Source organism: Hemiscyllium ocellatum, chromosome 37 (genome assembly GCF_020745735.1).
Source record: "Hemiscyllium ocellatum isolate sHemOce1 chromosome 37, sHemOce1.pat.X.cur, whole genome shotgun sequence".
NCBI classification, from domain to species: domain Eukaryota; kingdom Metazoa; phylum Chordata; class Chondrichthyes; order Orectolobiformes; family Hemiscylliidae; genus Hemiscyllium; species Hemiscyllium ocellatum.
The window spans coordinates 24,979,099-25,004,538 of record NC_083437.1 but is presented as its reverse complement, the minus strand read 5'-3'; the positions used below and the strand labels follow the sequence as shown (position 1 = coordinate 25,004,538).

At 39.5% G+C, this 25,440-nt stretch overlaps 1 protein-coding gene across 1 annotated transcript in view; it reads left to right on the top strand.

Annotated features, from left to right (window-relative positions):
- Window positions 1–25,440, top strand: part of ubr4 (ubiquitin protein ligase E3 component n-recognin 4) — a 188,234-nt gene that overhangs the window by 90,390 nt on the left and 72,404 nt on the right. Inside the window, exons 50-62 of the mRNA XM_060852252.1 lie at window positions 8,207–8,270; window positions 8,526–8,660; window positions 9,121–9,295; window positions 13,756–13,896; window positions 14,450–14,571; window positions 14,773–14,884; window positions 15,439–15,569; window positions 16,288–16,465; window positions 17,119–17,223; window positions 21,514–21,651; window positions 22,210–22,378; window positions 22,551–22,647; window positions 23,476–23,583. Coding sequence (XP_060708235.1) covers window positions 8,207–8,270; window positions 8,526–8,660; window positions 9,121–9,295; window positions 13,756–13,896; window positions 14,450–14,571; window positions 14,773–14,884; window positions 15,439–15,569; window positions 16,288–16,465; window positions 17,119–17,223; window positions 21,514–21,651; window positions 22,210–22,378; window positions 22,551–22,647; window positions 23,476–23,583 — 1,675 coding nt within the window. The remainder of the gene's footprint in view (window positions 1–8,206; window positions 8,271–8,525; window positions 8,661–9,120; window positions 9,296–13,755; window positions 13,897–14,449; window positions 14,572–14,772; window positions 14,885–15,438; window positions 15,570–16,287; window positions 16,466–17,118; window positions 17,224–21,513; window positions 21,652–22,209; window positions 22,379–22,550; window positions 22,648–23,475; window positions 23,584–25,440) is intronic.

Sequence of the window (25,440 nt, the reverse complement as noted above, 5' to 3'; positions counted from 1 at the left end):
CTATAGTTGGCACCATCACTGCATCAAAACAGCTATTTTACGAATGTGGCCTTCATTACCAAATCTCACCATGCTTTGCTGTTCTGATCCTCTGATGCCTTCTCTGTTCCAATCAGCAAGTGGATGTACCTACTGGAGAAGATGTAAAACTTGCCCTAATCCTGGAAAGTAAGGCAGGGGAGGTGAAGTGTCAGTGGGGGAGCACTTTGGCACCAGTGACCACATTCTATTAGTTTTAAAATGGTTTGAGGTTTGGTCAAGACATTGAGGTTTTGGTCAAGAAAAAGAAGGAAGCATATGTCAGGTATAGACAACAGAGATTGAATAAATCTGTAGAAGAGTATAAAGGCAGTAGAAATTTTTTTTGAAGAGGTGACAAAGAACCTGATGAAGACAGGGTGGTATTTGTTGTCTTGGACTTCAGAAAAGCATTCAACAAGACTCCACATGTTAGATTGGTTAGTAAGGTTAGATCACTTGGGATCCAGTGGGAGCAGCCAACCAGATATAAAATTGCTTGAAGGTAGGAAACGGTGGTGACAGAGAGTTGTTTTTTGGACTGAAGGCCTGTGAACAGTGGTGTACCATAGGATTGGAGCTGGGTCCACTGCTTTTCATAATTTATATCAATGAATTTGATGTGAATATAGGAGGCGGGAGTTGGTTAGTTTGCAGATGACACCAAAACTGGTGGTGTAATGCACAGCAAAGATGATTATCTCAGAGTACAACAGAACCTTGATCAGAAGGGCCTGTGGGTCCGAGTAATGGCCAAGTATTACCGAACAAAGAGACCTCTGTGTGCAAGTTCATAGTCCCTTGAAACTGGAGTCACAGGTAGACAGTGGTGAAGATGGTGTTTGGTACGCTTGCCTTCATTGGCCAGAACATTGAGTATAGGAGTTGGGACATGGTGGCTGTACAGTGGTGAGGCCACTTTTGGAATAGTGCATACAATTCTGGTGTCTCCAGTATAGGAAGGATGTAAAACTTGAGAGGGTGTAGAAAAGGTTTACAAGGATATTGCCAAGACTAGAGGGTTTGAGTTATAGGGAGAGATTGAGCAGGCTGGAGCTTTTTCCCCTGGAGCATCGTAGGCTGAGCTGTGATGTTATAGAGGTTTCTAAAATCATGAGGGACATAGATAAGGTGACTAGCCAAGGGTGGGGGAGTCCAAAAGTTGAGGGCGTAGGTGAGAGGGGAAAGATGTAAAAAGATCCTGAGGGGTAACTTTTTCACAGAGGGTGGTGTATTAATGATCTGTTAGATGAAGTGGTGGAGGCGGATACAATTACAACATTTAAAAGGCATCTGGATGGGTATATGAACATGAAAGGTTTAGAGGATATGGGCCAAATGCTGGAAAATGTGACTAGGTCAGATTGGGGTGTCTGGTTGGCATGAATAAGTTGGACTGAAGGGTCTGTTTCTGTGCTGTATGACTCCATGTGCGTAAATGCATGACAGATAAAGTATAATGCGGATATATATGAGGTTGTCCACATTGTTAGCCAAACCTAGAAGACCGATTATTATCTGAATAGTGATAGATTGGGAAAAGATGAGGTGCAATATGACCTGGTGGTTGCTTAAACTAATGGAGTGCACCATGTGGTGAAGAAGACAATTGATACATTGGCCTTAATAGCAAGTGGATTTGTGTACAGGAGTATGGATTCCTTGCTACAATTGTATGGGGTCTTAGTGTGCAGTTTTGATCTCCTTATCCAAGGAAGGATGGCTAAGAATGAAGTGAATGGAATGAAGATTTATCAAACTAATTCCTGGGATGGCAGAGCTGACCATATGAAGAGAGACTGGATCAGTCAAGACTATATTTAATGGAGTTTAGAATAATGAGGGGGTTAGTGAGTTTTGAGATTTGTACCTTAAATTGAGATTCTGGATGTAAATTTGCTCGCTGAGCTGGAAGGTTCTTTTAGAGACATTTTGTCACCGTACTAACATCATCAGTGAGCCTCTGGTGAAACCCTGGTGTTATGACCCGCTTTCTATTTGTGTTTGTTTCCTTGGATTGGTGTTGTCATGTTTTATCCCCAGAGGGTGGTAAATGGCGTCCAAGTCAATGTGATTGTTGATAGAGGTCCACATGGAATGCCATGCTTCTCAGAATTCTCATGCATATCTCTGTTTGGCTTGTTCTAGGATTGATGTGTTGTCCCAGTCGAAGTGGTGTCTTTCCTCATATGGATTTAAGGATACTCGTGATAGTTGGTCATGTCTTTTTGTGGCTAGTTGATGTTCATGCAACCTGGTGGCTAGTTTTCTGCCTGTTTGTCCAATGTAGTGTTTGTTACATTCCTTGCAAGTTATTTTGTAAATGACGTTTGTTTTACTTGTTGTCTGTATAGGGTCTTTCAAGTTCATTAGCTGCTGCTTTAGTGTATTAGTGGGTTTGTGGACTACCATGATTCCAAGGGGTCAGAATAGTCTGGCAGTCATTTCTGAGATGTCTTAGATGTAGGGGAGAGTGGCTAGGATTTCTGGTTGCGTTTTGTCTACATGTTTGAAGATGATGTATGAAGAGCAGAGGAAACTCGCCCATACAGCGTATTCAGAAAGAAGAGTACCCAATTAACGCAGTGCACCAATTGCTCAGCAACAGACCCAAACAAGCAGACAAAACTTGTCCAGAAACCCTAGTCACTCTCCCCTACATCAAAGACATCCCAGAAATGACTGTCTGACTACTCTGATCTCTTGGCGTCATTGTAGCCCACAAACCTACCAACACAGCAGCTAGTGAACTTAAAAGACCCTATATGAACAACAAGCTAAACTAATGTCATTTACAAAATACCTTGCAAGAACTGTAGCAAACACTACAATGGACATACAGGCAGAAAACTTGCCACCAGCCACTAGCCATAAAAAGACATGACCAGCTATCGCTAGTATCCTTAAATACAGATGAGGAAGGACACCACTTTGACCGGGACAACACATCCATTGTAGGACCAGCCAAACAGACGTGCACAAGAATTCGTGGAATCATGGCATTCCAACCTGAGCGCTCTTAACAAACACATTGACTTGGACCTCATTTATCACCCTCTGAGAAAAAGAACGGGAAATGACATCATCAACCAAAAGAAACCGAAGTACATAAATAGAAAGCGGTCGTAACGCCAGCGCTCCACCGGAGGCTCACTAATTCCTAAAATGATGATGAAACATCTGAAAACGAACCTTCCAGCTCAGTGAGCAAACTTAGATGCAAGTGAGGGGGTTATGTCATTAAAAAAAACCTATAAAATCCTAACAGGCAAGCAGGAAGCATGTTCCCAATTCCCAAGGGGCAGTAGTTTAAGAATATGGGGTAGGCAATTTATGACTGAGGAAAATAAATTTCTTCACCCAGAGAGTGGTGAGCCAACTGAATTCTCTATCACAGAAAGCATTTGACAGCAAAGCATTTAATGTTTTCACAGGAAATTAAATATAGTTTTTAGGGGTAAAGAAATCCAAGAGTATTGCAGAATGCAGCAACCGTGTGCTGAGTTGGTGATCAGCTGTTATCATAGTGAATGGCAGAGCAATCGTGAGCAGTCAAATGATTCATACCTCCTATTTTCTTTGTTTCTACACCTTCAGTCCCTTGCACCTATTCCTTTTCACCTCCATCATCTCCACATTCACCTCCATAAACTGCTCCCAAATAGTCTTGAAAAGGGCATCTTTCTCTGGTTTCTCTTTGACCTGTCCCCACCAGTTGGAAGAGTATAGTGCTGTAAAAGCACAGGCGGTCAGGCAGCATCTGAGGAGCAGGAGAATCAACATTTCAAGCATAAACCTTTCATCAGAAAGGGTTTATGCTTGAAACATCGATTCTCCTGCTCCTCAGATGCTGGCTGTTCTTTTTCGGCGTCACACTGTTCGACTCTGATCTCCAGCATTTGCAGTCCTCACTTTCTCTAGTCCTCACCAAACCCAGCTTATCCATGAATCTCATCTCCAGCTTCCTTGTCCTCAGTCACAGTATTCTGTAAATCAAATTACTTGCCTTCTAGTTTCTGATAAGTTATTCTGTTTGTTAGGTGCTGTTTCTTTCTCAAGCTATCATCTCCTGCATCTTTGACCTTGCAAACTACTGCCCGGTTTTAGACATCCCGTTCGGTTCTTATTGTTGCTTCCAAAGTCTGTGCTAACTTTCTTGCAATTGCGTTTTGAATCTCTCTCAAGTTGTATTTCACAGCATCAGAATAGACCAAATAAAAGTCTCAAATGACATTCTGTATGACTGAGATTATGATCTATTTTCTCTCATTAATCTGTCAATATGTGTAACTGCTAGCAAGTCTCCTTTTAAAGCTTTCCTCCATTGTCCTTGTACCACACCTACGCCCCAACCTGTCATAATTCAACTTTTGCCTATGCAATCATAGCTAAATACTCTCTAACAAAGGTATCTTTGATCCTGCACTGTTAACAGACTGTTTGACTGATATCCAATCTGTTACAGTTTCCTTTAATTAAGCACTAATAATTCAAATTCTGATTGGTAATGTCACCATAAATTCTATGTTTTTTACATTTAAATCTGTCTCCTTTCTCCACCACAATGTCTGGTTCAACTGGACTCTTTGCACCTTTTGGCAGTTGGTTAATTGCTAAGTTGAACTTTCAGTCCCCTTCACAAAAAGCACCTCTGCAACATAACTTCATCTGCGCCCAACTTAACTCATGTTTCTTTGAAACTCTTCATTTCTTTGAATCAGTCCAGTCTTTCCCTACCTCTTGTTCATCACTCTCAATATACTTGACCTCCTCCAAAACTATTGCCTGTATCATACTTTCCACTGAGTCCTCCTTACCAATTGCATGATAATGCCTTAAACTTAATTCCCAGCGGCAGTCAATTTAAATCACTACCTGTCTTTTACCTTTTCTATCCCTGTAATCTTTTGCAAATCTTACCTGTACTACCTCAGAACTTCCTTTAGTTGGGGTTTCTTGTGTATCTGCCCATCATACCTGTTTTGTTTAACTTCGACAAATATGCATTTAGACACTTCAGCTTAATGCCATGGAATTGCATCTCTAAACCCTTCTGTCTCTTAGCCTTTGATATCTTCCCTGAAAATTCCTCTTTTTCATCTCTTAGTATGTCATCCTTGGGTTAGAGATAAAAATTTGACTTTTTTTTTCATTTCTCAGAGGCATACAATGTGTTTTACTGTTGAAGGCACCATAGAAATGGAACATTGTTGGCCTGAACCAAAGAAAGAGAAGGAGGGCTTCTTTCTCCTAAGATCCTAAGAGTGACACAGATGGTGTCTTTTGTTTTTAATATAACTTACAGAATTGATGGCTCCTTGTCAAAGCTTTAATAGTTCACTGTAATTTCTAGATGTTTAAAGAAAACTGTTGCCAACTTAATATCTGAAAACAATTTTAGAATATAAGCATCAGACTAGCAAGTTCTGAATTGGACATTTTGTGTTTATTTGCACTTGAGAGTAGATTAGGCAGTTAGGGTTTCGTGAACTGACCATCAGTGAGATCTTTAAATATAGAGACTACGGTAAGAGAAGAAGGAAGTGAGTGTAATCTGAGAGCTGAAGTTGCCAGTAGCACTCATGAACTTAAATGGTTATATTTCCTGAGTGTTTTGAGCCTGTGTAGTATTGCTGCAATTGTTGTGAATGTTATAGGTCTTTTCTGAGTTGACGCACAAAGCTATGTATCAACCCTGCCTGCTCGAATTGGAAACCCAACTGCACTTTTTAAAACCCCCTGTAGCTTTTCTATTGGGGAAATCACCACCGGGTCTCCCCCATAAATTTGTATACCTTGAGAAGTGCAAATATGTTTTTGTACTTAGAGTCCGTTTCTACAGTGACAAGCAGTGCACTGAGTGGAATCATGTCAATATAAGAGCTGAGAATTGCAAAGTATCTGTCTCCAATAGGCATATCATCCTTCCTAGGTGAGAACACTGCTTTGTGCAGATGGCCAAGTATTTCACAGCAATTGCATTGCATGACTCCATCCCATCCTCTGTGTGCAGGTTTTGCATGCTTGGCTGCTCATCTTCTCTTTCAGTTTCTTTTTCAAAAAAAGTAAAAGGATTGTGTTTATTTTATTTAAAGTTCTCACGTGGTTTTCTTTTCTGTTGTTCCTGAAAGTTGTGAAACTGAATCCCTAAGCTCCTTAGACCGGTTAGTATCCCTCCTTTCTCTTTATCCTGTTCTCTTTTGCATTTGTGTCTTTGTTTGTGGCATCTCACTGTTTAAACAGCAGTAACCATACAAATTATAGTCATTTGAATCTGTCACGATTTCCAAAAAGTAACTCTGAATCCAGGACACCTGTTTAAATCAATGGAATTGTCTTCAGTTATATCATGCATTTGTACTTATTAACTTCGAATGTTTCATCATTGTGCATGTGAATAATTGTGTCTTATTGTCTGGTCGAATTCAGTGACACTATCAATTGATTATGTATATGCAATTTTTGAAGCTATTAGTATTTTGGTTGTTTTATCGCTGGTGGTGTATGTTGACAAGTAACTTTAGAGTAAATTGAGTGGTTGAGCTTTCAACAATAACAACCACTTTCAGCAATAATTATGTTTATATACCTCCTTTTTAAAGTAATGAATCACCCAAAATCAAACAAAATTTCATGCTAAGTCACATGAGATAATTTTAAGGTTGATGACCAATAGTTAATTAAGCGATAAGTTTTGGGAAGTGTCAATAGAAAGACTAATTGAAAGAATTTTGCAGCAGAGGACTTTGCATGCCAAAGACATAGTTCAACAATGGTGGATAATTAAAATCAGATATGTACAAGATCCCAGAATTGAAGGAGTACAGAAAAAAGTCTTAATGATTTAAAGCTTTAATAACATGAACATGTGTGAGTAAAATTATCACAATTTTGCAGACAATGCCAAAATAAGAAAAAGCATAAGGAGAATGTCCTTAGTGAGACTGACATAACTGGATTTAGAATGATGTTGGCATTGTCACTAATAAACTGGTAACATGGGCAATTAATTACTTTGTGGATAAGATTAAGTGGAAGAACAAAGATCCAAAAAGGGGACGATGTTCTTTTCTTTAAAAAAAAATGGAGTAGGGCGATGATCCATGTATAATGGCTATATCCATGAAACTGGCAGTATAATTACTATAAAGATGGCAAATAAAGTTGCGGGAGTAAAGGGGTGGTGTTCTGTTCGTGTATATGTTTTCAGTTAGATTCAGTCTGTACCACATGGTTTATCTGATTGTTACTCGCCTTTCAGGGTCATGCTGATGAATAAAAAAAGCTGATAGAATTTTTCAAAATTATGATTTAGAACTGAAACAATTGGTACATAGACTGGAAAATGTTTTCTGCATGGTAGAGAAAATCAAATGCTGTTGAAGGAATTGAGCGATACAACAACGAGGCGGGTGATTGGAGTTGATCTTTCAGACGTAAAGTTAGAATTATTTTTGCATTTTACTTAGTGCATCTGTATCCCAATGTGGTGTCTGCTGGGTTTAGGTTGATAAATTTATAGAATTCTTCAGAATTGTTTCAAATCACTAAACTCTCTTTCAAACATGTTTGTCACTGTTGCAATTTTGTTTCTGCATTGAAAGCCATTGTCTGAAGCTTATAATTATTCTTGTAAACTTTAATTGTATCATGTTATTATAATCATTTTCCTTTGTTTTTGAAATGCTCTCTCTGAACTGTACTAATTTTGCTATTAATGTTCCAAGTCTACATCTGTGATCCTTGATTGAAATCGAGCTCATTCTTGGGGTGTAGGTTTCACTGCAAGGCTGCTTTTTTGTTGTTGAGGTGGACTTGAACTCAGATTCAAATATAAAACTGAAGTGGCTACGTGTTCAGAACTGGACCACAAGCTCTTAATTATTAGAAGCATTTGGTTTCAGACTTGGAGGGAATTGTTAAACCTCATTATAAATGTTAGTGTCATTGGTGGCATTCTTATTTCTGTTTTGTTATTTCTGCTTTCTGTTACAGCAATCAAATAATAGAGTAAACCTAAAGATACAGTATGTTCCTTTAGATTGTATCAAAACGTTCTTTTACATACTATTTAATAGTAAGCAGTTCTCCTCCTCCTCCCCCCACCTCCTCTACAACCCACCCCCACTCCCTAACCTCACCTTGAGGAGTTCAGCAATCTGAAAGCACTACTTTCCTTTTTCTCTAGGCTGGTGGTGAGTTCAATGGAAGTGCTAGAAAGCTGCTTTGCTGTTGGATCTTCAACAGAGAAGGTAAGCATATTTGTCTTTTTGTAATATGGGGAGAGGAGCAGACTTTTCACTTTTTGTTCACTAATTTAGTGGGAAAGGGCTTTTTATTTGTTAGAAATTCTTTTTGATTTCTCATTTCCAAGTATTCCATTTGAGGATGGCTGGACAACTGGTCATGGGATTAGGATAATGGATGTCCAATCTGAAATTACACAAAAGTATATTTTAGAAAAGAGGAGAGAGTATGTTTATAATGACTGGTCTGTTCTCTCCCAGGAAAAAAACAAGCAGACAGCTTTGGAGCTGGCTACTACTTTGCTATCGATGCCAACTCCATCCACTGTTCAACAGCAAACCAAGGGGCTACTGGCAAGTTTACACAACAGTCGTGGCAGTTATCATAATCACAAGGTGAGTGTGCCTGATGAATTGCTCTTCATACACTAATGAGTGCGTTAAACACTGACTGTGTTTGTGAAGCTATGTGTTTGTTATTGTGCTGAGGAAAGGAAGCCTTTGCTATGTCACCTCCACTGACTTTGTTAAGCGCAAGTCAGACATTGGGCAGGTTGAAATATTTAGTGCAGATATTTATGTAATGCAGATATACAGAATGTTTGACACATTTAAAAACACTGGACTGAGCTGAAGCTTTTAGTTTTCAAACTGAGCTAAACTCTCAAGCCAAAATTTGTTCTTGCATTTTCCTTTCATTCTTTTATGAGCAAGAGACTAAGTGTTCTGTGTAATATCAGAAAGTGGTGAGTAGAAAATAGGAAGGCATTCAACTGGCTTGTAATATTTGAGTAGCAGAATCATCATATCTTAAACAAGATGTGTTCAACTACGTCTAATTTCTTTGTCTGATCAGGATCAAGCTTTGCTGAACAATGCTGTTCAAATTCTGAATACTTGGAGCAAGGATGGTCGTGATCTTGATCCAGAAGTGTTCCAACGTCTAATAATCACAGCGCGTTCCATTGCAATGATGCGACCCAATAACCTTGTGCACTTTACAGAGGTGAAAACACCACAAACAGATAAAGGTAAAGTTCATACGTTTCTACCTTGTTGGTGAGAGGAATATTTTGGGCTGTGCATAGCTGTATGTGAAGTAACAAATGAGCAGCTGTTCACTGCCTTAATGTTGCAGCAAGTTTGGCTACTGAACATTGAACTAGAAGGATGACCAAGGAATGGTCCCTTTGAAAAGCTGGGAAGGAAAATAAAGATGCAGTTTATATGTTTAAGTAGAGGAAGTGATCTAATAACTAGAAAGACTCACTGTGTAGAAAATAAAAACAAGGAGGTACAAATTGCTTATCACTTTCAATGTTCTATATTGTCTCCGACTGACAGTAGCCCACCGCTTGTGTTAACCTATCTTGCCACATACTGATTTTGCAGATCTCTCGTTTTGACCAATTACAGTCGGATAGTAAGGCCTACGCTGCATGTAAGCTAAATTGTGAATTATTTTGATTTTTGGGATGTACAATATGACCAAGATTCATTCCTCCATTCATGAGTGCTCAGCCTAAAGGCAAGCTATTCTGCTGCTGTCTTCTAATGCTAAACAGTTTTCTGCAGTGTTTGTCAGTCATTGTTTAGACATTGCCTTCCACATTCAGACAGGTGTTATGAAGATGTGGGTGTACTTTGAGAGTTAAAAGCAGCAGAAGTAGTGTTCTCAATAAGGTAACAATGTAACCCTTGGTTCGCTCATTGCCTGGAAACAAAAACAAATTCAAATTTGGCCCATCAGTGTAAATTGTACCCTGAACAATACCAAACTCCAATCCAGTTTGAATTTAGTACATTGATAATCTTAAAAGCCGATCCGATGCTCTGGGGGTATAAGACCAGGGAAAATTGAACAGTTGAGAAGAGAGCTGTCAAGCCCTAGCATTTAAAAGACTGTCTGAAGAATAGCTGTCTTAAAAGGACCTTTACCGATCAGTAACCTGTGACGCAGAAATTCCTAAGAAGATGAAACGATCTCACAGGATGATCCAAATGGAAGAACCAACAGCTGCCTGGTTTTGAGATAAGAAGTTTTGTAAATCTTAATTGCGAGTTTTGTCAAACTAATATTATAGAAGGGAAGGTAAAAGATAGGTTAGAATAAGGACTTGTACATAGTCATTAGTTAATTATTCTCTGTTATACTTTAAGAAATAAAGTTGTTAATTTTTGCTTTAAATAGCTCTTGGCCATTTGAAATTTTACAGATTACTGCACAGGATAAATCTTTTCTGTGTTGCTGGTTTTAAATTAAGCAGGAGAGTTTACCCCGTGTCATAACAGTTTGGGGGCTCGGGTCCATGATCTGAACTGGTTTAAACAGATTTGAATAGATTTGAGGGCACGAAAAATCGCAGCCGATTTAAACACTGGCATGTTAGTGTCCTAGATCTTGAAATAAAACGTAGGTGAGGCAATTTGTTTAATTTCTGTGACTTGTGGGTGATTAAATTAAAAGTAAGAGAAATGGCTCTTAAAATTGCTAAAGTAGTTCTGAGATTTGAAGATGATTCTCAAATTTGCCAAGGAAGCTGAGAAGGAAAGAAAAAAGGCAATACTTTTAGAAATGGCAAATAAATTAGATTTAGGTTTAACCTACGCCAGATATAAAACTGGAATTGGAAAGGGGTTGCTCAAACACTTAGGTGTGTCAGAGAAACAGACAAGTGCAGGAGAGGTAGAAAAACTTGAATTACAGTTGAGGAAAATGGAGTTAAAAGATAAACAAAGAGACCGAGAGAGAGAAGGTTCTTAGCTGAGCAAAGAAAGTGAGAAAAAAAGACGGTGAGAAAGAGAGTATTTGAATTTGAGAAATTGCGACTTAGTCAGCAAAGTCAAGTTAACAGGATGGAGATTAAAAGAGAAGGTAGTGGTCTACATAAATATGTCAAAACTCTGCCACATTTTGATGTGAAAGATGTTGACGCCTTCTTTATTTCATTTGAAAAATTGGCTAGGCAGACGGAGTGGTCCGAGGAGTTGTAGGTAATGCTAGTTCTGACTAAACTGGTAGGCAAAGTTAGTGATGTATTTTCCACACTGTCAGATGAGAGGTCAAGAGATTATGAAGAGGTTACACAGGCAATTTTAGGTACTTATGAATTGGTATCAGAAGCTTATAGACAGTGGTTCAGAAACACAAAGAAGGAACCAGGTCAGGCTTACGTTGAGTTTGAAAGAATTAAACATAGTCATTTTGGGATTGAAAATAGATAGGATATTTGAGGCTCTGAGAGAGAGAATTCTGCTAGAGGAGTTTAAAAACTCATTTCCAGAGATGATAAGAATTCACAAAGGAACAGAGAGTTCAGAAAGTGAGAAGGGCAGTAGAATTAGCAGATGTTGGTGCATATGACAAGCTTCGGCCAGAACTTTGTCCTGTGAGGGACAGAAGGTGGGAGAAGGGGAGATCCTACACTACTAAACCAAGAGTAGAGAGCACTGGTAAGAGTTTACCACAGAATAAAACAGAAGCCCAAGAGGGTGGGAAGGTGGTAAAAGGTGTCATGTGTTTCCACTGTGTTAAAGTGGGACATGTAAAGAAACAGTGCTGGTCATTAAAGAAAAGCATTGTAGGAAAAGATGTGGTAAAAGATGCTAAGCCAGTGGCATTAGTGAAGGTAGTAAAGGAGCCCCCAAAAGAGCCAAGGAGTTGCAGGAGAGTGCACAGCCTATGCATGGGTGGGTATGGAATTCATACCTGATTTCTACAAAGAATTTGCTGGTTTAAATTAAGCAGGAGGATTTACCCCTTGTAACACAGGGCAAGGAAACATCTCAGCAAAAATGGGAATCAAGCCCATTTTGAAGTAACATTTGTGCCACATAAGTTTCAGGTGATGGCCACCTCCAACAAGAGAGAATCTAATCATTGCCCCTTGACTTATACACTTGTAACATCCTGGGAATGTAACTGGGGAAAAAAGCCTTGGTGCAGATTCATAGTTCCTCGAAAGTGGAGTCGCAGGTTGATAGGATAGTGAAGAGTGCATTTGGTTTGCTTTTCTTTATTGGACAGAGCACTGAGTGTAGGAATTGGGCGGCTGTATAGGACATTGTTAAACCATTTTTGGAATATTGTGTGCAATTCTGGTCACCCTCCTATTAAAAGGATGTAGTGAAACTTGAAAGGGTTCAGAAAAGATTTACAAGGCCGTTCTCGGGATTGGAGGATTTGAGCTGCAGGGAGAGGCTGAATAGGCTGGGGCCGTTTTCCCTGGAGCATCGAAGGCTGAGGGGTGACCTTAATGGATTTATAAGATCATGAAGGGCATGGTTAGGATAAATAGACAAGGCCTTTTCCCTTGATTAGGGGAGTCCAGACTAGAGGGCATAGGTTTAGGGTGAGAGGGAAAAGATTTAAAAGGGACTGAAGGGGCAGCATTTTAACTCAGGGTGGTGCATGTCTGGAATGTGCTGCCAGAGGAAGTGGTGGAGGATGGTACAATGACAACATTTTAAAAGGCATCTGGATGGATCTATGAATAGGAAGGGTTTGGAGGGATATGGACCACATGTTGGCAAATGGGGCTAGATTAATTTAAGATATCTGGTTGGCATGGCGAGTTGGACCGAAGGGTCTGTTTCCCTACTGTATATCTCTATCACTCTGTGGACATTTGAAAAACTGGTACTCTCCAGGTCTCATTTATTACGAGTAAAGCTATATTTATAGCCATACGTAAGTTTCCCACTTAGTAGAACCTGTTGTTAACTGTTAATTTGCAGCGGCAGTGCTGCCAGTTGATAATGAGTTTTTAGCTTGACAGTAGTGGGTACTGTTAGCTACTGGGTAACTGAATAGTCTGTTGGAGCTGAAGTGTAATTTTACTGTGTAGATTAAACAAAAACAAATTTGCCAAGAATGAAATCATTAACAGATAAGTGTTCCAAATACTAACTGAAGGCTACCCAACATGTGAAATCCAATCAATGCACTGAAATAACCAGCAGCATGCAACCAAAACTCGTTAGAGCACTGCATGTTATTGGAGTGCTCGTCTGTTAATTTAAGTGCTTGTTTTGTTGATACTCTTACAGACCAAGACAGATATTAAGGTTTCATATGGGCATATTCAACCAATGGCTAAAGATGTATGGAGTTGAATTATTGGATAACTAATTTTACTTGGTGCATTTGTGGAATGGTTATATTATTGAAATAGTAACACCAGAGGCCCAGATTACTAATCAGGAGGCATGAGTTCAACCTTGGACATCCTGTAGATGTGATTTTTTTTTCAAAAAACCTTTTATTTGCATATAATGTCAGTGATGCTAACCATGAAACCAATTGATTGTAAAAATACAACAAGTTTGCTCATGTCCTCAGGAGGGAACCGCCACCTTCTCAAAGCTGTGCAGAGATGAGCAATATCCATATCCTTTTGAAAGCATTTTGAAAGGCTGATGCATTAAATCACTAGATTTTAAGCATTTCTTATTCTGCATGATGGCAATTACTGACTTTTCCTTTCTCTAGAAGGAATGGATGAAAGAGATCAAGGCCACAGGAATGTGGAGGTCGAGGGCTGCAGTTTTATTATGCAGTTAGTCACTCATTTCTGGAGGCTCCATGCTTCCAAACCTAAGAATGCATTCCTGGCTCCTGCCTGCCTACCTGGTAAGACAGACAAATACACAATGACGCCCTGCTTCAACTTGATTCTTTAGTGTTCAGTAAAATAGCACATATGGTATGGGCAAAACATAGAACCAAGTAGGATTCTAGCCACTTATAGTTTTTAAAACTGAAACAAGAATTAACTGAAAGTTAGTTACCGTTGGTGTTTTTATGAAATAAACATGTATTTTTCACAAAATCTTGTTGATTACAATGTTAAATATGATTGACTCTGTTATAATATCTAGTAATATCTTTGTGTCATACTTCAACAAGCAAGTGCATATTGAGATCAGAGACAAAATCAGAAGTTAATGGAAAAGCTCAGCTTCTGAAGAAGGGTCACCAGACCTGAAACATTAACTCTGATTTGTCTTCACAGATGCTGCCAGACCTGCTGAGCTTTTTCAACAATTTCTATTTTTGTTTCAGATTTACAGCATCTGCAGTTTGATTAACTTGACTGATATTTCTGATGTAATGGGAGGCTTGGTTGATTAAAAAACAATATGCTTCGTCAGCATTTATACTGAGTCTTCATTCTTTTCTACAGGATTGACTCATATTGAGGCAACAGTGAATGCACTAATTGACATTATTCATGGCTATTGTACGTGTGAACTAGATTACATCAATACTGCTGCAAAAGTTTATATGCAAATGCTGCTATGTCCTGTAAGTACTGCTATTTAACAGAAGATAATGGTTGTTAATTTAAGGTTTTGTAGCAAGTTTTGTTTTGTGAACATGTTCAGTACTGTTCTACTGTTGAGAAATGGTCTTTGTGTTGGCATTGGTTCTCGGTGTTATGGACCAATGTCTGAGTTTCATCTGCCTGTGTTCTGTATCTCAATTTTCTGAATTGTTTTTCCTCAGGATCAGTCAGTGAGTTTTGCCTGTAAGCAGGCGCTGATTCGTGTATTAAGACCACGGAGCAAGCGCAGACATGTGACACTGCCCTCCCCTCCTCGCAGCAACACCCCAATGGGTAAGAATATGACCAATGCCCAACAATAATGCAAAGATGCCTTATATCTTGAAATGTCTGGTTACCAAAGCTATTAATGTTCACCAAATCAACAGAAGTATTGATAGCCCTTTTTAAAAAGTCACAACATTGTGGATTGATTATAAAGAGTGAATGTCTTCCTGTTGTATTTTTTAAAGGACCAGAAGTTAGATTTATTGCTAAAATCAGAAGTGTATTTTTCACTCCTCCCCTTCCCCAATCGAATAAATGCATTGTGGAATTATTTCTGTACAATTGATGAATCTTTTAAATCAATCAACCCAAGGACTGTGTAGTAATCGTAATGTGTAAGTGCTGCACCAGAACACCAGGCGTATGTTGATGTGTGTGTGTGTGTGTGTGTGTGTGTGTGTGTGTGTGCGCGCGCGTACTACAAAAGGTTTTTCTGTTCGTGTGATTTTTGAAATGTACATGGACCAGAGTTCATAATGGATGAACAGGAATTTCCAAGTGACCACTTTCTGTTGTTAGAATTATTTCCATGTAAGGACCTACCTTCACTTGCTTCTCAGGTGATAAAGATGATGACGATGATGATGATGCTGAAGATAAAATGCAGCCATCAGGAATGGCAGGCAGTGAAAATATCCGTCAAGAAAGTCAAGAACAGAGTGAAGTAGATCATGGAGACTTTGAGATGGTGGTATGCGTTTTTAAAAAAATTCATTATTATCTTGATCACTACTGAAAAGATGGGAAGGAAATATTGCAAATAATTATAATTAGTACACAGAGACTCTTCATTGCTCCTTTTGTTCTTTGCAACTTTGGGTACAACCAAAATTTGCAGTAAATCTGCAACTTTGTGGAAAGAATGTTATTAACATGAAAGTGGAACTGGCAGTTGATTGCAACATTGCACACTGTCACTTCATGTGCAGTTTATTGCCAGTTACTTCATGTGTGTGAAGCTTCAGTTGACACTGCAGCAATGCACTCTTTAAATGTATTAAAACATCCTAAGGGCTGCTATTTGATATCAACTACAGTCAAAGAGTGCCTTTCCAAAAAAAAGTCATAAACGGAGTTCCATAGTTTTGGACGTGTGGAGTTGTGTAACGAATTACATCATAATAGCACTATGAAAACATAGTTATTGCGTGTTGAATGAATCAATAAAAGAACATTTATAGGAAGATTTGATCGGGGAGAAGAAAAGAGTTTTCTTTCCAGCTCACTCAAGTAATATTATTATCATAACTTGTGCTATTTCTCTGCCAAGATAGTTAAACTGACAAAATAAGTCATTAGCCAGACTGGTAAAATTTACTATTTTTCAGCATCAACCATTTTGATAAAGTTCGTGTTTCATAAATCTTTTGCTTTTGACATGAATTGCTCCATTTTCCCTTCTTTCTTAGTCTGAATCAATGGTTTTGGAGTCAGCTGAAAATGTAACTAATGGAAACCCTTCCCCTCTGGAGGCACTGCTGGCAGGAGCAGAGGGCTTCCCACCAATGCTGGATATCCCTCCAGATGCCGATGATGAGACAATGGTGGAACTGGCGATTGCTCTTAGCCTGCAGCAAGATCAGCAAGGTATAGTGTCCCTGATTTGTGTACAGAGCAAGCAGGGTACCCAGGATCTGCTCTGTCATGTTGGCTGACTTAAAAGGACGGAAGAGAATGTAGAACACTTCCTAAGCTTTATTTCTCTTGAATTTTTTTGTTAAAGCTGTACTTGCTAAAAGTCCAAATAAAACAAATATGAAAGCAGCATCTTCTGCTCACCCACCTTCTTTAGAGAACTTGGACTCAAACTGCAAGTGGAGAACAGAAAATTAGTGTTTTTGGTGGTGACCCTTTGTCAGGGTGAGGCAGCTTGGATTCAACATGTCCTGTTGGATTGTCACTTTGACTCATTTTGTTCAATCTCAGCTTTGCTCATACTGGTGATAAGTCAATGCAATAACTTCCCCTGACTCTGTGCAATCAATCTGGTTTTGCTAGATATTGTAGCTATTTTTGTAACTGAATATTTTATTGACTTGTGAAATAAATATTCTGAGTACTGTAAACCAGGCAATGTGGCTCTGCTCATGTAAACACACAAAGCATTTTGTCATGTTGCCATTCTGATTGAATGCAGGTTTCCTAACTTAGATTTTTCCATCTTCACTCTATTCTGTATACAAGAATATACTACTCTAGGATTTGCAGTGTGATCACAATTCCTGATTTTGCCTTAACAGGTAGCAGCAGCAGTGCATTGGGTCTACAGAGTCTGGGACTATCTGGGCAAGCACCCAGTTCATCCTCATTAGATGCAGGCACACTGTCTGATACCACAGCCTCAGGTAACTATAATGTGTAAATCTATGGATTTATAGAAAAAAATGTTTGAGATCTTCTGATTGGGTCTGCATATATGTGTCATTGTTGGACAGTAATGATTCAGGAAAGTGTTTTAATCTGACTCTGATGTCGGGAAATAATAATTGTAAATTGTTTTGGGTAGCAAATAAAATGAAGCAGATTAAGAATAACATTGTATTTTACAACAGTTAAAAGATATTGTGACAATACTGTTAGTCGGAGACATTGATGTTACCTCAGTTGGTTGCCAAGTGATTCCCAGTTAGAGAGTATGAAGCTAATTCCAAAATAATACTTCTCTTTTTATTTGCTTGTATCAATGTGCCCTCCAGTCTGACTGCATTCTCCATGTATGTATCAAGTTGAATCTGTCGGTTTCCAGCCCTGCAGGTGAAGACATTGATTACTATTTTGCTTACCTCAGTTTACATGTTGGCAAATCACCAAGGGTTTTCTAAGTTGTAGAGAACCCTGTAGCTCAGGTGACACCGCTTCTCAGATAGATAGAAGGTGGCAATTGCCTGTGAATAATCAGTTGGAGCAGGTATGGAAAGTGGAAAAAAAACTGGGGAAAGAAAATTTAAATTTGATTAGTCAATTTAACTGACATCTCTGGGAACGGTTTCAATTAAGATGTGTTAAATGAATAAAAAACATTTAGGTAAATGTGAGATACTGCATTTTGGAAAGACAAATCAGGGCAGGACTTACACACTTAATTGTAAGGTCCCAGGGTGTGTTGCTGAACAAAGACTTTGCAGGTTCATAGCTCCTTGAAAGTAGAGTCACTGGTAGATAAGATAGTGAAGGAGGCGTTTGGTATGCTTTCCTTTATTGGTCAGAACATTGAGTATAGGAATTGGGAGATCATATTGCAGGTATACCAGACATTGGTTAGGCCGCTTTTGGAATATTATGTGGAATTCTGGTCTCCCTGCCGTAGGAAGGATAATGTGAAACTTGAAAGGGTTCAGAAAAGATATACGAGAATGTTGCCAGGGTTGGAGGGTTTGAGCTATAGAGAGGCTGAATAGGCTGGGGCATTTTTTCTTGGAGCGTCGGAGGTTGAAGGGTGACCTGATAGAGATTTATAAATTAATGAGGGGCATGGATAGAATAAATAGGCAAGGTCTTTTCCCGGGTCTGGGGGTGTTCGGGACTAGAGAGCATAGGTTTAGGGTGAGAGGGGAAAAATTTAAAAAGGGACCTATGGGGCAACTTTTTCACACAGTGGGTGGTGTGTGTATGCAATGAGTTGCCAGAGGAAGTGGTAGAAGCTGGTACAATGACAACATTTTAAAAGGCATCTGGATGGGTATACTAATAGCAAGGATTTAGAGGGATATGGGCCAAATGCTGGCAAATGGGACTAGGTTAATTTAGCATCTGTAGTTGGCATGGACGTGTTGGACCAAAGAATCTGTTTCCGTGCTGGGCATGTCTATGACTCTCTGTGACTCTAAATGGGAGCTAAGCATTTCAAGTAAACAATATTGAAGCTTTACTGCAAAAAGGTTAAAGTTATGTATTGTGCTCAGAGTGGAAGGCAATAGTAAATGGTTCGACACTGAAGATTCAGCAAAGAAATATGCTATTTGCCCAATCAGTTCAGTAATAGTAATTACCCTTCACATGAGCAAATATCTCTTTTATTTATCTCACTCGTTTATTTACAGTGTTCCTTCACCCCCTTCTCCTATGTCTCCATCCTATTCCTGTTAAGAGAATTCTGCTTCAGCAACCAATCCTGGAGTGCATTCATAAACCCTGTAAAATGTTTATCATGCACTCTTCAACATCTCTGATGTTTTAATCTTAAATTTTTTTGTCACTGCCTTCAAATGTGTTATGAAAAACGTCTGGGTCTTTAGGTGGCACTTGAACCTGGGACTTACAGGTGAAAGGCAGGGACACTACCGCTGCATCCCAAGTGCTCTTACATTTTGTCTTATACTGGTGATGCCTTGATTTATGGGCCTCCCTATGTAGCCAGGTTAAGTGAGTAGGCACAGATCTGGCAAATGGAGTAAGATATAGAAAAGCATGAAGTTGTCCATTTTAGCAGAGAATAAAAAAGCATATTGTCTTCAAGGTGAAAAGTTGCAGCGCTCTAAAATGCAGAGAGATCTGGGTGTTTTAGTGCATGAATCATAGAAAGTTCGTGAGCAGTTACAGCAATTAATCAAGAAAGCTAATAGAATGTTGTCTTTTATTGTGAATAAATTCAAATGCACAAACAGAGGTTATGCTTTAGTTTTACAGGGCATTGATGACACTGCATGTGGAGTACTGCGTGCAGTGCTAGTCATTGTGTTTAGAGAAAGTTTACTAGACAAATACAGGCAGTCCCTTGGTTACCAATGGGATTTGTTTATGAGTATGTTCATAAATCAATTTGTGCAAGTTGGATGTACAATGTAAAATATCTGTTTGTAAGGAAGAGTGAACGCCCGCATGTTGAATTCTTAAAATTAATACTACTATAGGATCTTATTCGTAAATACGAGCATTCATAAATCAGAGGCCCCATGTACTTGGAATGAGCAGATTGTCTTATGAGGACATGCTAGACAGTCCAAGCTTCTATTCTCTATAGTTTAGAAGAGTCGATTGAAATAGGTAAGATGCTAAGTGGACATGACAGGGGTGAATGGTGAAAGTATGGTTCCTCTTGTGGGAAAATCTAGAACTAGGGGTCATTGTTTTTAAATGGGCGACCCCATAATTTTAATCTATATATTTGAGGGTTGAGTCTTTAGAAATCCCCTTCTCAAAAGGCAGTAGATACAGAATCTTTAAATATTTTTAAGTCGGGCTGGATAGATTCTTGATTACCAAGGGGATGAAAGATGATTAGACAACGCAGGAATGGAAGTTAAAATCAGATAACCCATGATCTTATTTATTGGCGGAGTAGTCTGGAAGGGCCAAATGACCACCTCTTATTCTTTGTTTGTTCATTCACTATTGAAACAGTTGCCATCAAACTACTACACCCTATCCTTTCACCATTTAAATATTTTTGTAATATAGATCTATAATCAATGTCACGGCAAAAACACACAAAATTTTCAGATCTTTGTATTCTTAATTCTTCTAATTAAGTAGCATCCTAATGAATTCACATTTACTCTTCTCTAAAACTTCAATATCCTTCCTTTAATACAAGACCAATCACTGTACATACTCTCAAGGAGATTATATTAAGATCTTGCAAAGTCTCAGCATTACCTCTTGACTCTTGGGTTGATGTGATCTGCTGAAGCTGAGCAAGATAAACCTACAAGAAGAAACTTTACCCTGTCTGATTGGAATGTTTGTAGATTGGAACTTTGCCGACAACAATTTTTGTGGTCTAGTTGCTCGTGAAGAGAATGATCTCAATATGTTGGTTTTGTGTATACAAGAGTGGAAATGGAATTCAGTCCAGAAAAGTGCGAGGTAATGCATTTGAGGACAATAAATAAATGTATAATAAGAGGGAGATTATTAAGAGGGGTAAATGAATTAGGAGTTCTTGGTGTACATGTCAATGGATCCTTGAGATGATTGGACAAGTGTATAAAATGATGAAGGCAACAGGAATGCTTTCCTTTATTGACTAAGCTATAGAATGCAAAAGCAGAGCTATAATAGAACCATATAAAATATTGGTTGGGCTGGAATTTTGTACATGTTTTTGGTCACTGCATTACAGGAAGGACATAAGTATTCTGGGAAGTAGAGTGGAGATTCACCAGAATTTTGCAGGATCCTGAAAATTGAGGTTTGGAACCAAGATTGGACAAATTGGACTACTTGACCTAGAATAGAGGTGGCAAGAAAGTTGACTTAATTGTGGTGTACAAAATTATGAGAAGCCAAGGAAAGTTCCATTGTAGAGAAGTCCGATTAACCCACTCCAAAATCACCAACCAAGACCCTCTGTCACCGCTTTTGTCCTGCCTTTTCAAGTGATTGTTAAATATTAGCTCAACTGTTGAGTAGACAAGTGGCTCCTGTTAAATATGATATTGCTTCATAAAATACTGAAGCTTTTCTTCTTTGAGAACTTCATACTGTGTGAGAAACATTTCTGTAGTTTGATCAGTTGCTAGAACCTTTGTTGTGTTTATAATTCACTGCTTCCTAATTGTTACAATGTTGAAATGCTGCTGAAAGGCCGTGCCAAGCCCATGGTGCGCCTATGTTTGTCTCAAAAACATCTGGCTTGTGCTCACGGTTTGTAAATATGGTGTTTTTACCTGTAACAGCCGTTGCTATGCTTTTAGCTCCAGCCTCTGATGATGAAGGTAGCACAGCAGCAACAGATGGATCAACGCTGCGAACATCACCTGCGGAACATGGTGGCAGTGTGGGCTCGGAAAGTGGGGGCAGTGCTGTTGACTCTGTTGCTGGAGAACACAGTGGTAAGCGATTGACCTGTACAACGAGATGTTAGACTTTAAAACTAAAAAGGATATCATATGAAATCATTTATCTTAGGGGCAAGTTTTAAAGCTTAAGATTTTTAAGACCCTTGTGTGGCAAGAGAAGCAACCCCTTTCTATGTTCATAGCCTGAGCATTAATTGCCTTGTAGCTGCTGTACATGTAAGAATGTTTTGAAGATTCTTCCACATTGAATCTCCACTGTACTGCAGGTGCTTTACATCCCCAGTCAATTTGGTTTGTGCTGTTTTACTGCAGCTCCTGGTGTAATGTTATCTCAAGGGACTGACCCTCCTGTAAAGTCAGTGGTCAGTTGCACTCCGCCTGTATGGGATCAAAGCCTGAGAAATGGTCAAATTTGAGATTACCTCTCTCTTGCGATGAAGCAGTAATTAACACAAAATATGATTGTGCCCCCGTTAGTGCATGTGCATCCTGGCTGTAGATGTGTAGGGGAGTATATGTACATATATGTGTATGTTTAATATATATATGTTTAACAAGTTTAACAAGTTTGGAAAAAAAATCTATATATAGTGTCTGGACGTAGCAGTGCATACGGAGATACAACAGTTGAGGGGCATCCTGCAGGACCAGGCAGTGTCAGCTCCAGTACAGGAGCCATTAGTACCACCACTGGACAGCAAGAAGGTGAAGGGTCAGAAGGAGAAGGTGAAACAGAAGGTGACCTACATACAAGCAACAGGTGAGAAAAGACATTGGACTTTAAAGTCATAAAGTTGTTTTCAATACAAATCAACGTGGAGTGAAACTGTGTATGATGAGTTACATTTCCCCGACAATAACAGGCAGTAGTTAATTGAAAAGTTGTTTAAAGGGGTAACGGTTGATTACTACTATTACTGCTTCCCCTGCAGGCTCCACATGGTCCGACTAATGCTGCTCGAGAGACTTTTACAGCATCTGCCACAGCTCCGTCATGTAGGTGGAGTTAGAGCCATCCCTTACATGCAGGTGAGAATAATTTGACCCAATGAGCTCATTCTGAATAATTTTATTTTACATTACTAGGGTGATGCAAAACGTATATTTTGGTCAGCTTGAAATTGATGTATTAGGTCTATTGATGTTAACAGATTATGAATTTTTCACTTTTTGAGAAATTACAGTGACTTTGGGCATTAGGAATGGGCAAGGGCTAAGTGCTTCATGTCCAGGGGTCACTGCTTTTCATTCTCGTTTAGTCACAAAGTCAATTTAAGAATGTACCTGTACTACGGGGGGGTACAGCATTTCAACGAAGTGGCTCTCTGACACTTCTCCAGGGCAGTTACAGTTACTCGATGAAGCTGGTCTCAACCAGCTATGCTCTTATCTCATAAAAGAAGAAAAAAAATCAACAGAATTGTTGGAACTTGGGCTTTGTACCAACAGCCCTTACTTCATAATTTTAAACCCATGTCCTATTCTGTTGTGATCATTGATTTGTGCTGTCCCCTGCATCTTTTTAATCTACCCTTTAATCCTATAAATAATATACCAAGGGGTACATAACCTTCATATAACCCAATTAAAGCCCTCAAAGAAAGTTTAAAATACAGCTGCTTTGAGAAGTTGCTTAGGACTTGAGCTTTGATAGAGTTTAGGGAACATTTCGTGACATTTTGGAGCCCTACTGCATGGAGATGACAGCAAAGAGTTAATAACGATCTTGGAGGAAATTTAGCTAGCATAGATTTGGTGACCAGTTTTTTGAAATCGATCAGTTTAGGGACCTGTTGAATTTGTGTAGAGACATTGTGTCACTCATGTATGTTATGCATATGTCATTTTCTCCAACAGGTAATCCTAATGCTGACTGCTGATCTAGATGGAGAAGATGAAAAAGATAAAGGAGCCTTGGACAACCTCCTGTCCCAACTCATTGCAGAATTGTGTATGGACAAGAAGGTACAGGCCTCTTAGTCAATCATAAGGTCTTTCTCACCATCTCCTGATTAAGGGACAGGAATGGTTGTTGGATGTTCCAGGGTTTAGAGCATTTTAAAAGAATAGGGAGGGGGGAAAAGAGGAGGGGATGTAGCACTACTAATCAGAGAGAGTGTCACAGCTATAGAAGCTTCCATTGTCGAGGAAGATCTGCCTACCGAGTCAGTATGGGTGGAAATTAGGAACAGCAAGGGAGCAGTTACCTTATTAGGGGTTTACTACAGGCCCCCCCAATAGCAGCAGGGAGATTGAAGAAAGCATAGGTCAGCAGATTTTGGAAAAGTGTGGACGTAGTAGGGTTGTTGTAATGGGCGACTTTAACTTTCCCAATATTGATTGGAACTTCCTTTGAGCAGAAGATTTGAATGGAGCTGTTTTTGTAAGGTGTGTTAGGAGGGTTTCCTAACTCAGTACGTTGACAGGCCTACGAGGAGAGAGGCCATTCTAGACTTGGTGCTCGGAAACGGGCCAGGGCAGGTATCAGATCTTATGGTGGGAGAGCATTTTGGTGATAGTGACCACAACGGCCTCCCATTCTACTTAGCTATGGATTAGGCAAAATGGGAGGATATTTAATTGGGGAAGAGGAAACTATGATGCGATTAGATATGAGTTAGGAAGCATGAACTGGGAGCAATTGTTCCATGGTAAAGGCACTATAGATATGCGGAGACTGTTTAAGGAACAGTTGTTGCGAGTGATGAATAAATATGTCCCTCTGAGACAGAAAAGAAGGGGTAAGATAAAGGAACCTTGGATGACGAGAGCGGTGGAGCTTCTTGTCAAAAGGAAGAAGGTAGCTTATATAAGGTGGAGGAAGCTAGGGTCAAGCTCAGCTCTAGAGGATTACAGGCAGGTGAGGAAGGAGATCAAAAATGGTCTGAGGTGAGCCGGGAGGGGGCACGAGAAAGGCTTGGCAGAACGGATTAGGGAGAACACAAAGGCATTTTACACTTAAGTGAGGAATATGAGAATGGTCAAAGAAAGAGTAGGGCCGATCAGGGATAGCATAGGGAACTTGCGTGTGGAGTCTGAGGAGGGAGGGTTAGCCCTAAATGAGTTTTTTGCTTCTGTCTTTACGAAAGAAACGAATTTTGTAGTGAATGAAACCTTTGAAGAGCAGGTGTGCATGCTGGAATGGATAGAGATAGAGGAAGCTGATGTGCTGAAAGTTTTGTCAAACATTAAGATTGACAAGTCGCCAGGCCCAGACCAGATTTGTCCTCGGCTGCTTTGGGAAACGAGAAATGCGATTGCTTCGCCACTTGCGAAGATCTTTGCATCCTCGCTCTCCACTGGAGTCAGACCTGAGGACTGGAGAGAGGCAAATGTAATTCCTCTCTTCAAGAAAGGAAATAGGGAAATCCCCGGCAGTTACAGACCAGTAAGTCTCATGTCTGTTGTCTGAAAGGTGTTAGAAAGGATTCTGAGGGATAGGATTTATGACCATCTGGAAGAGCATGGCTTGATTATATTCACTCAACACGGCTTTGTGAGGGGCAGGTCATGCCTCTCAAACCTTATTGAGTTCTTTGAGAATGTGACTAGAAAAGTTGATGTGGCATTTGATATGGTTCCCCATGGTAGGCTCATTCAGAAGGTCAGGAGAAATGGGATACAGGGGAACTTAGCTGTCTGGATACAGAATTGGCTGGCCAACAGAAGACAGCGAGTGGTAGTAGAAGGAAAATATTCTGCCTGGAAATCAGTGGTGAGTGGAGTTCCACAGGGCTTAATTTTATTAATGACTTGGATGAGGGGATTGAAGGATGGGTTAGCAAGTTTGCAGATGGCACAAAGGTTGGAGGTGTTGTTGAC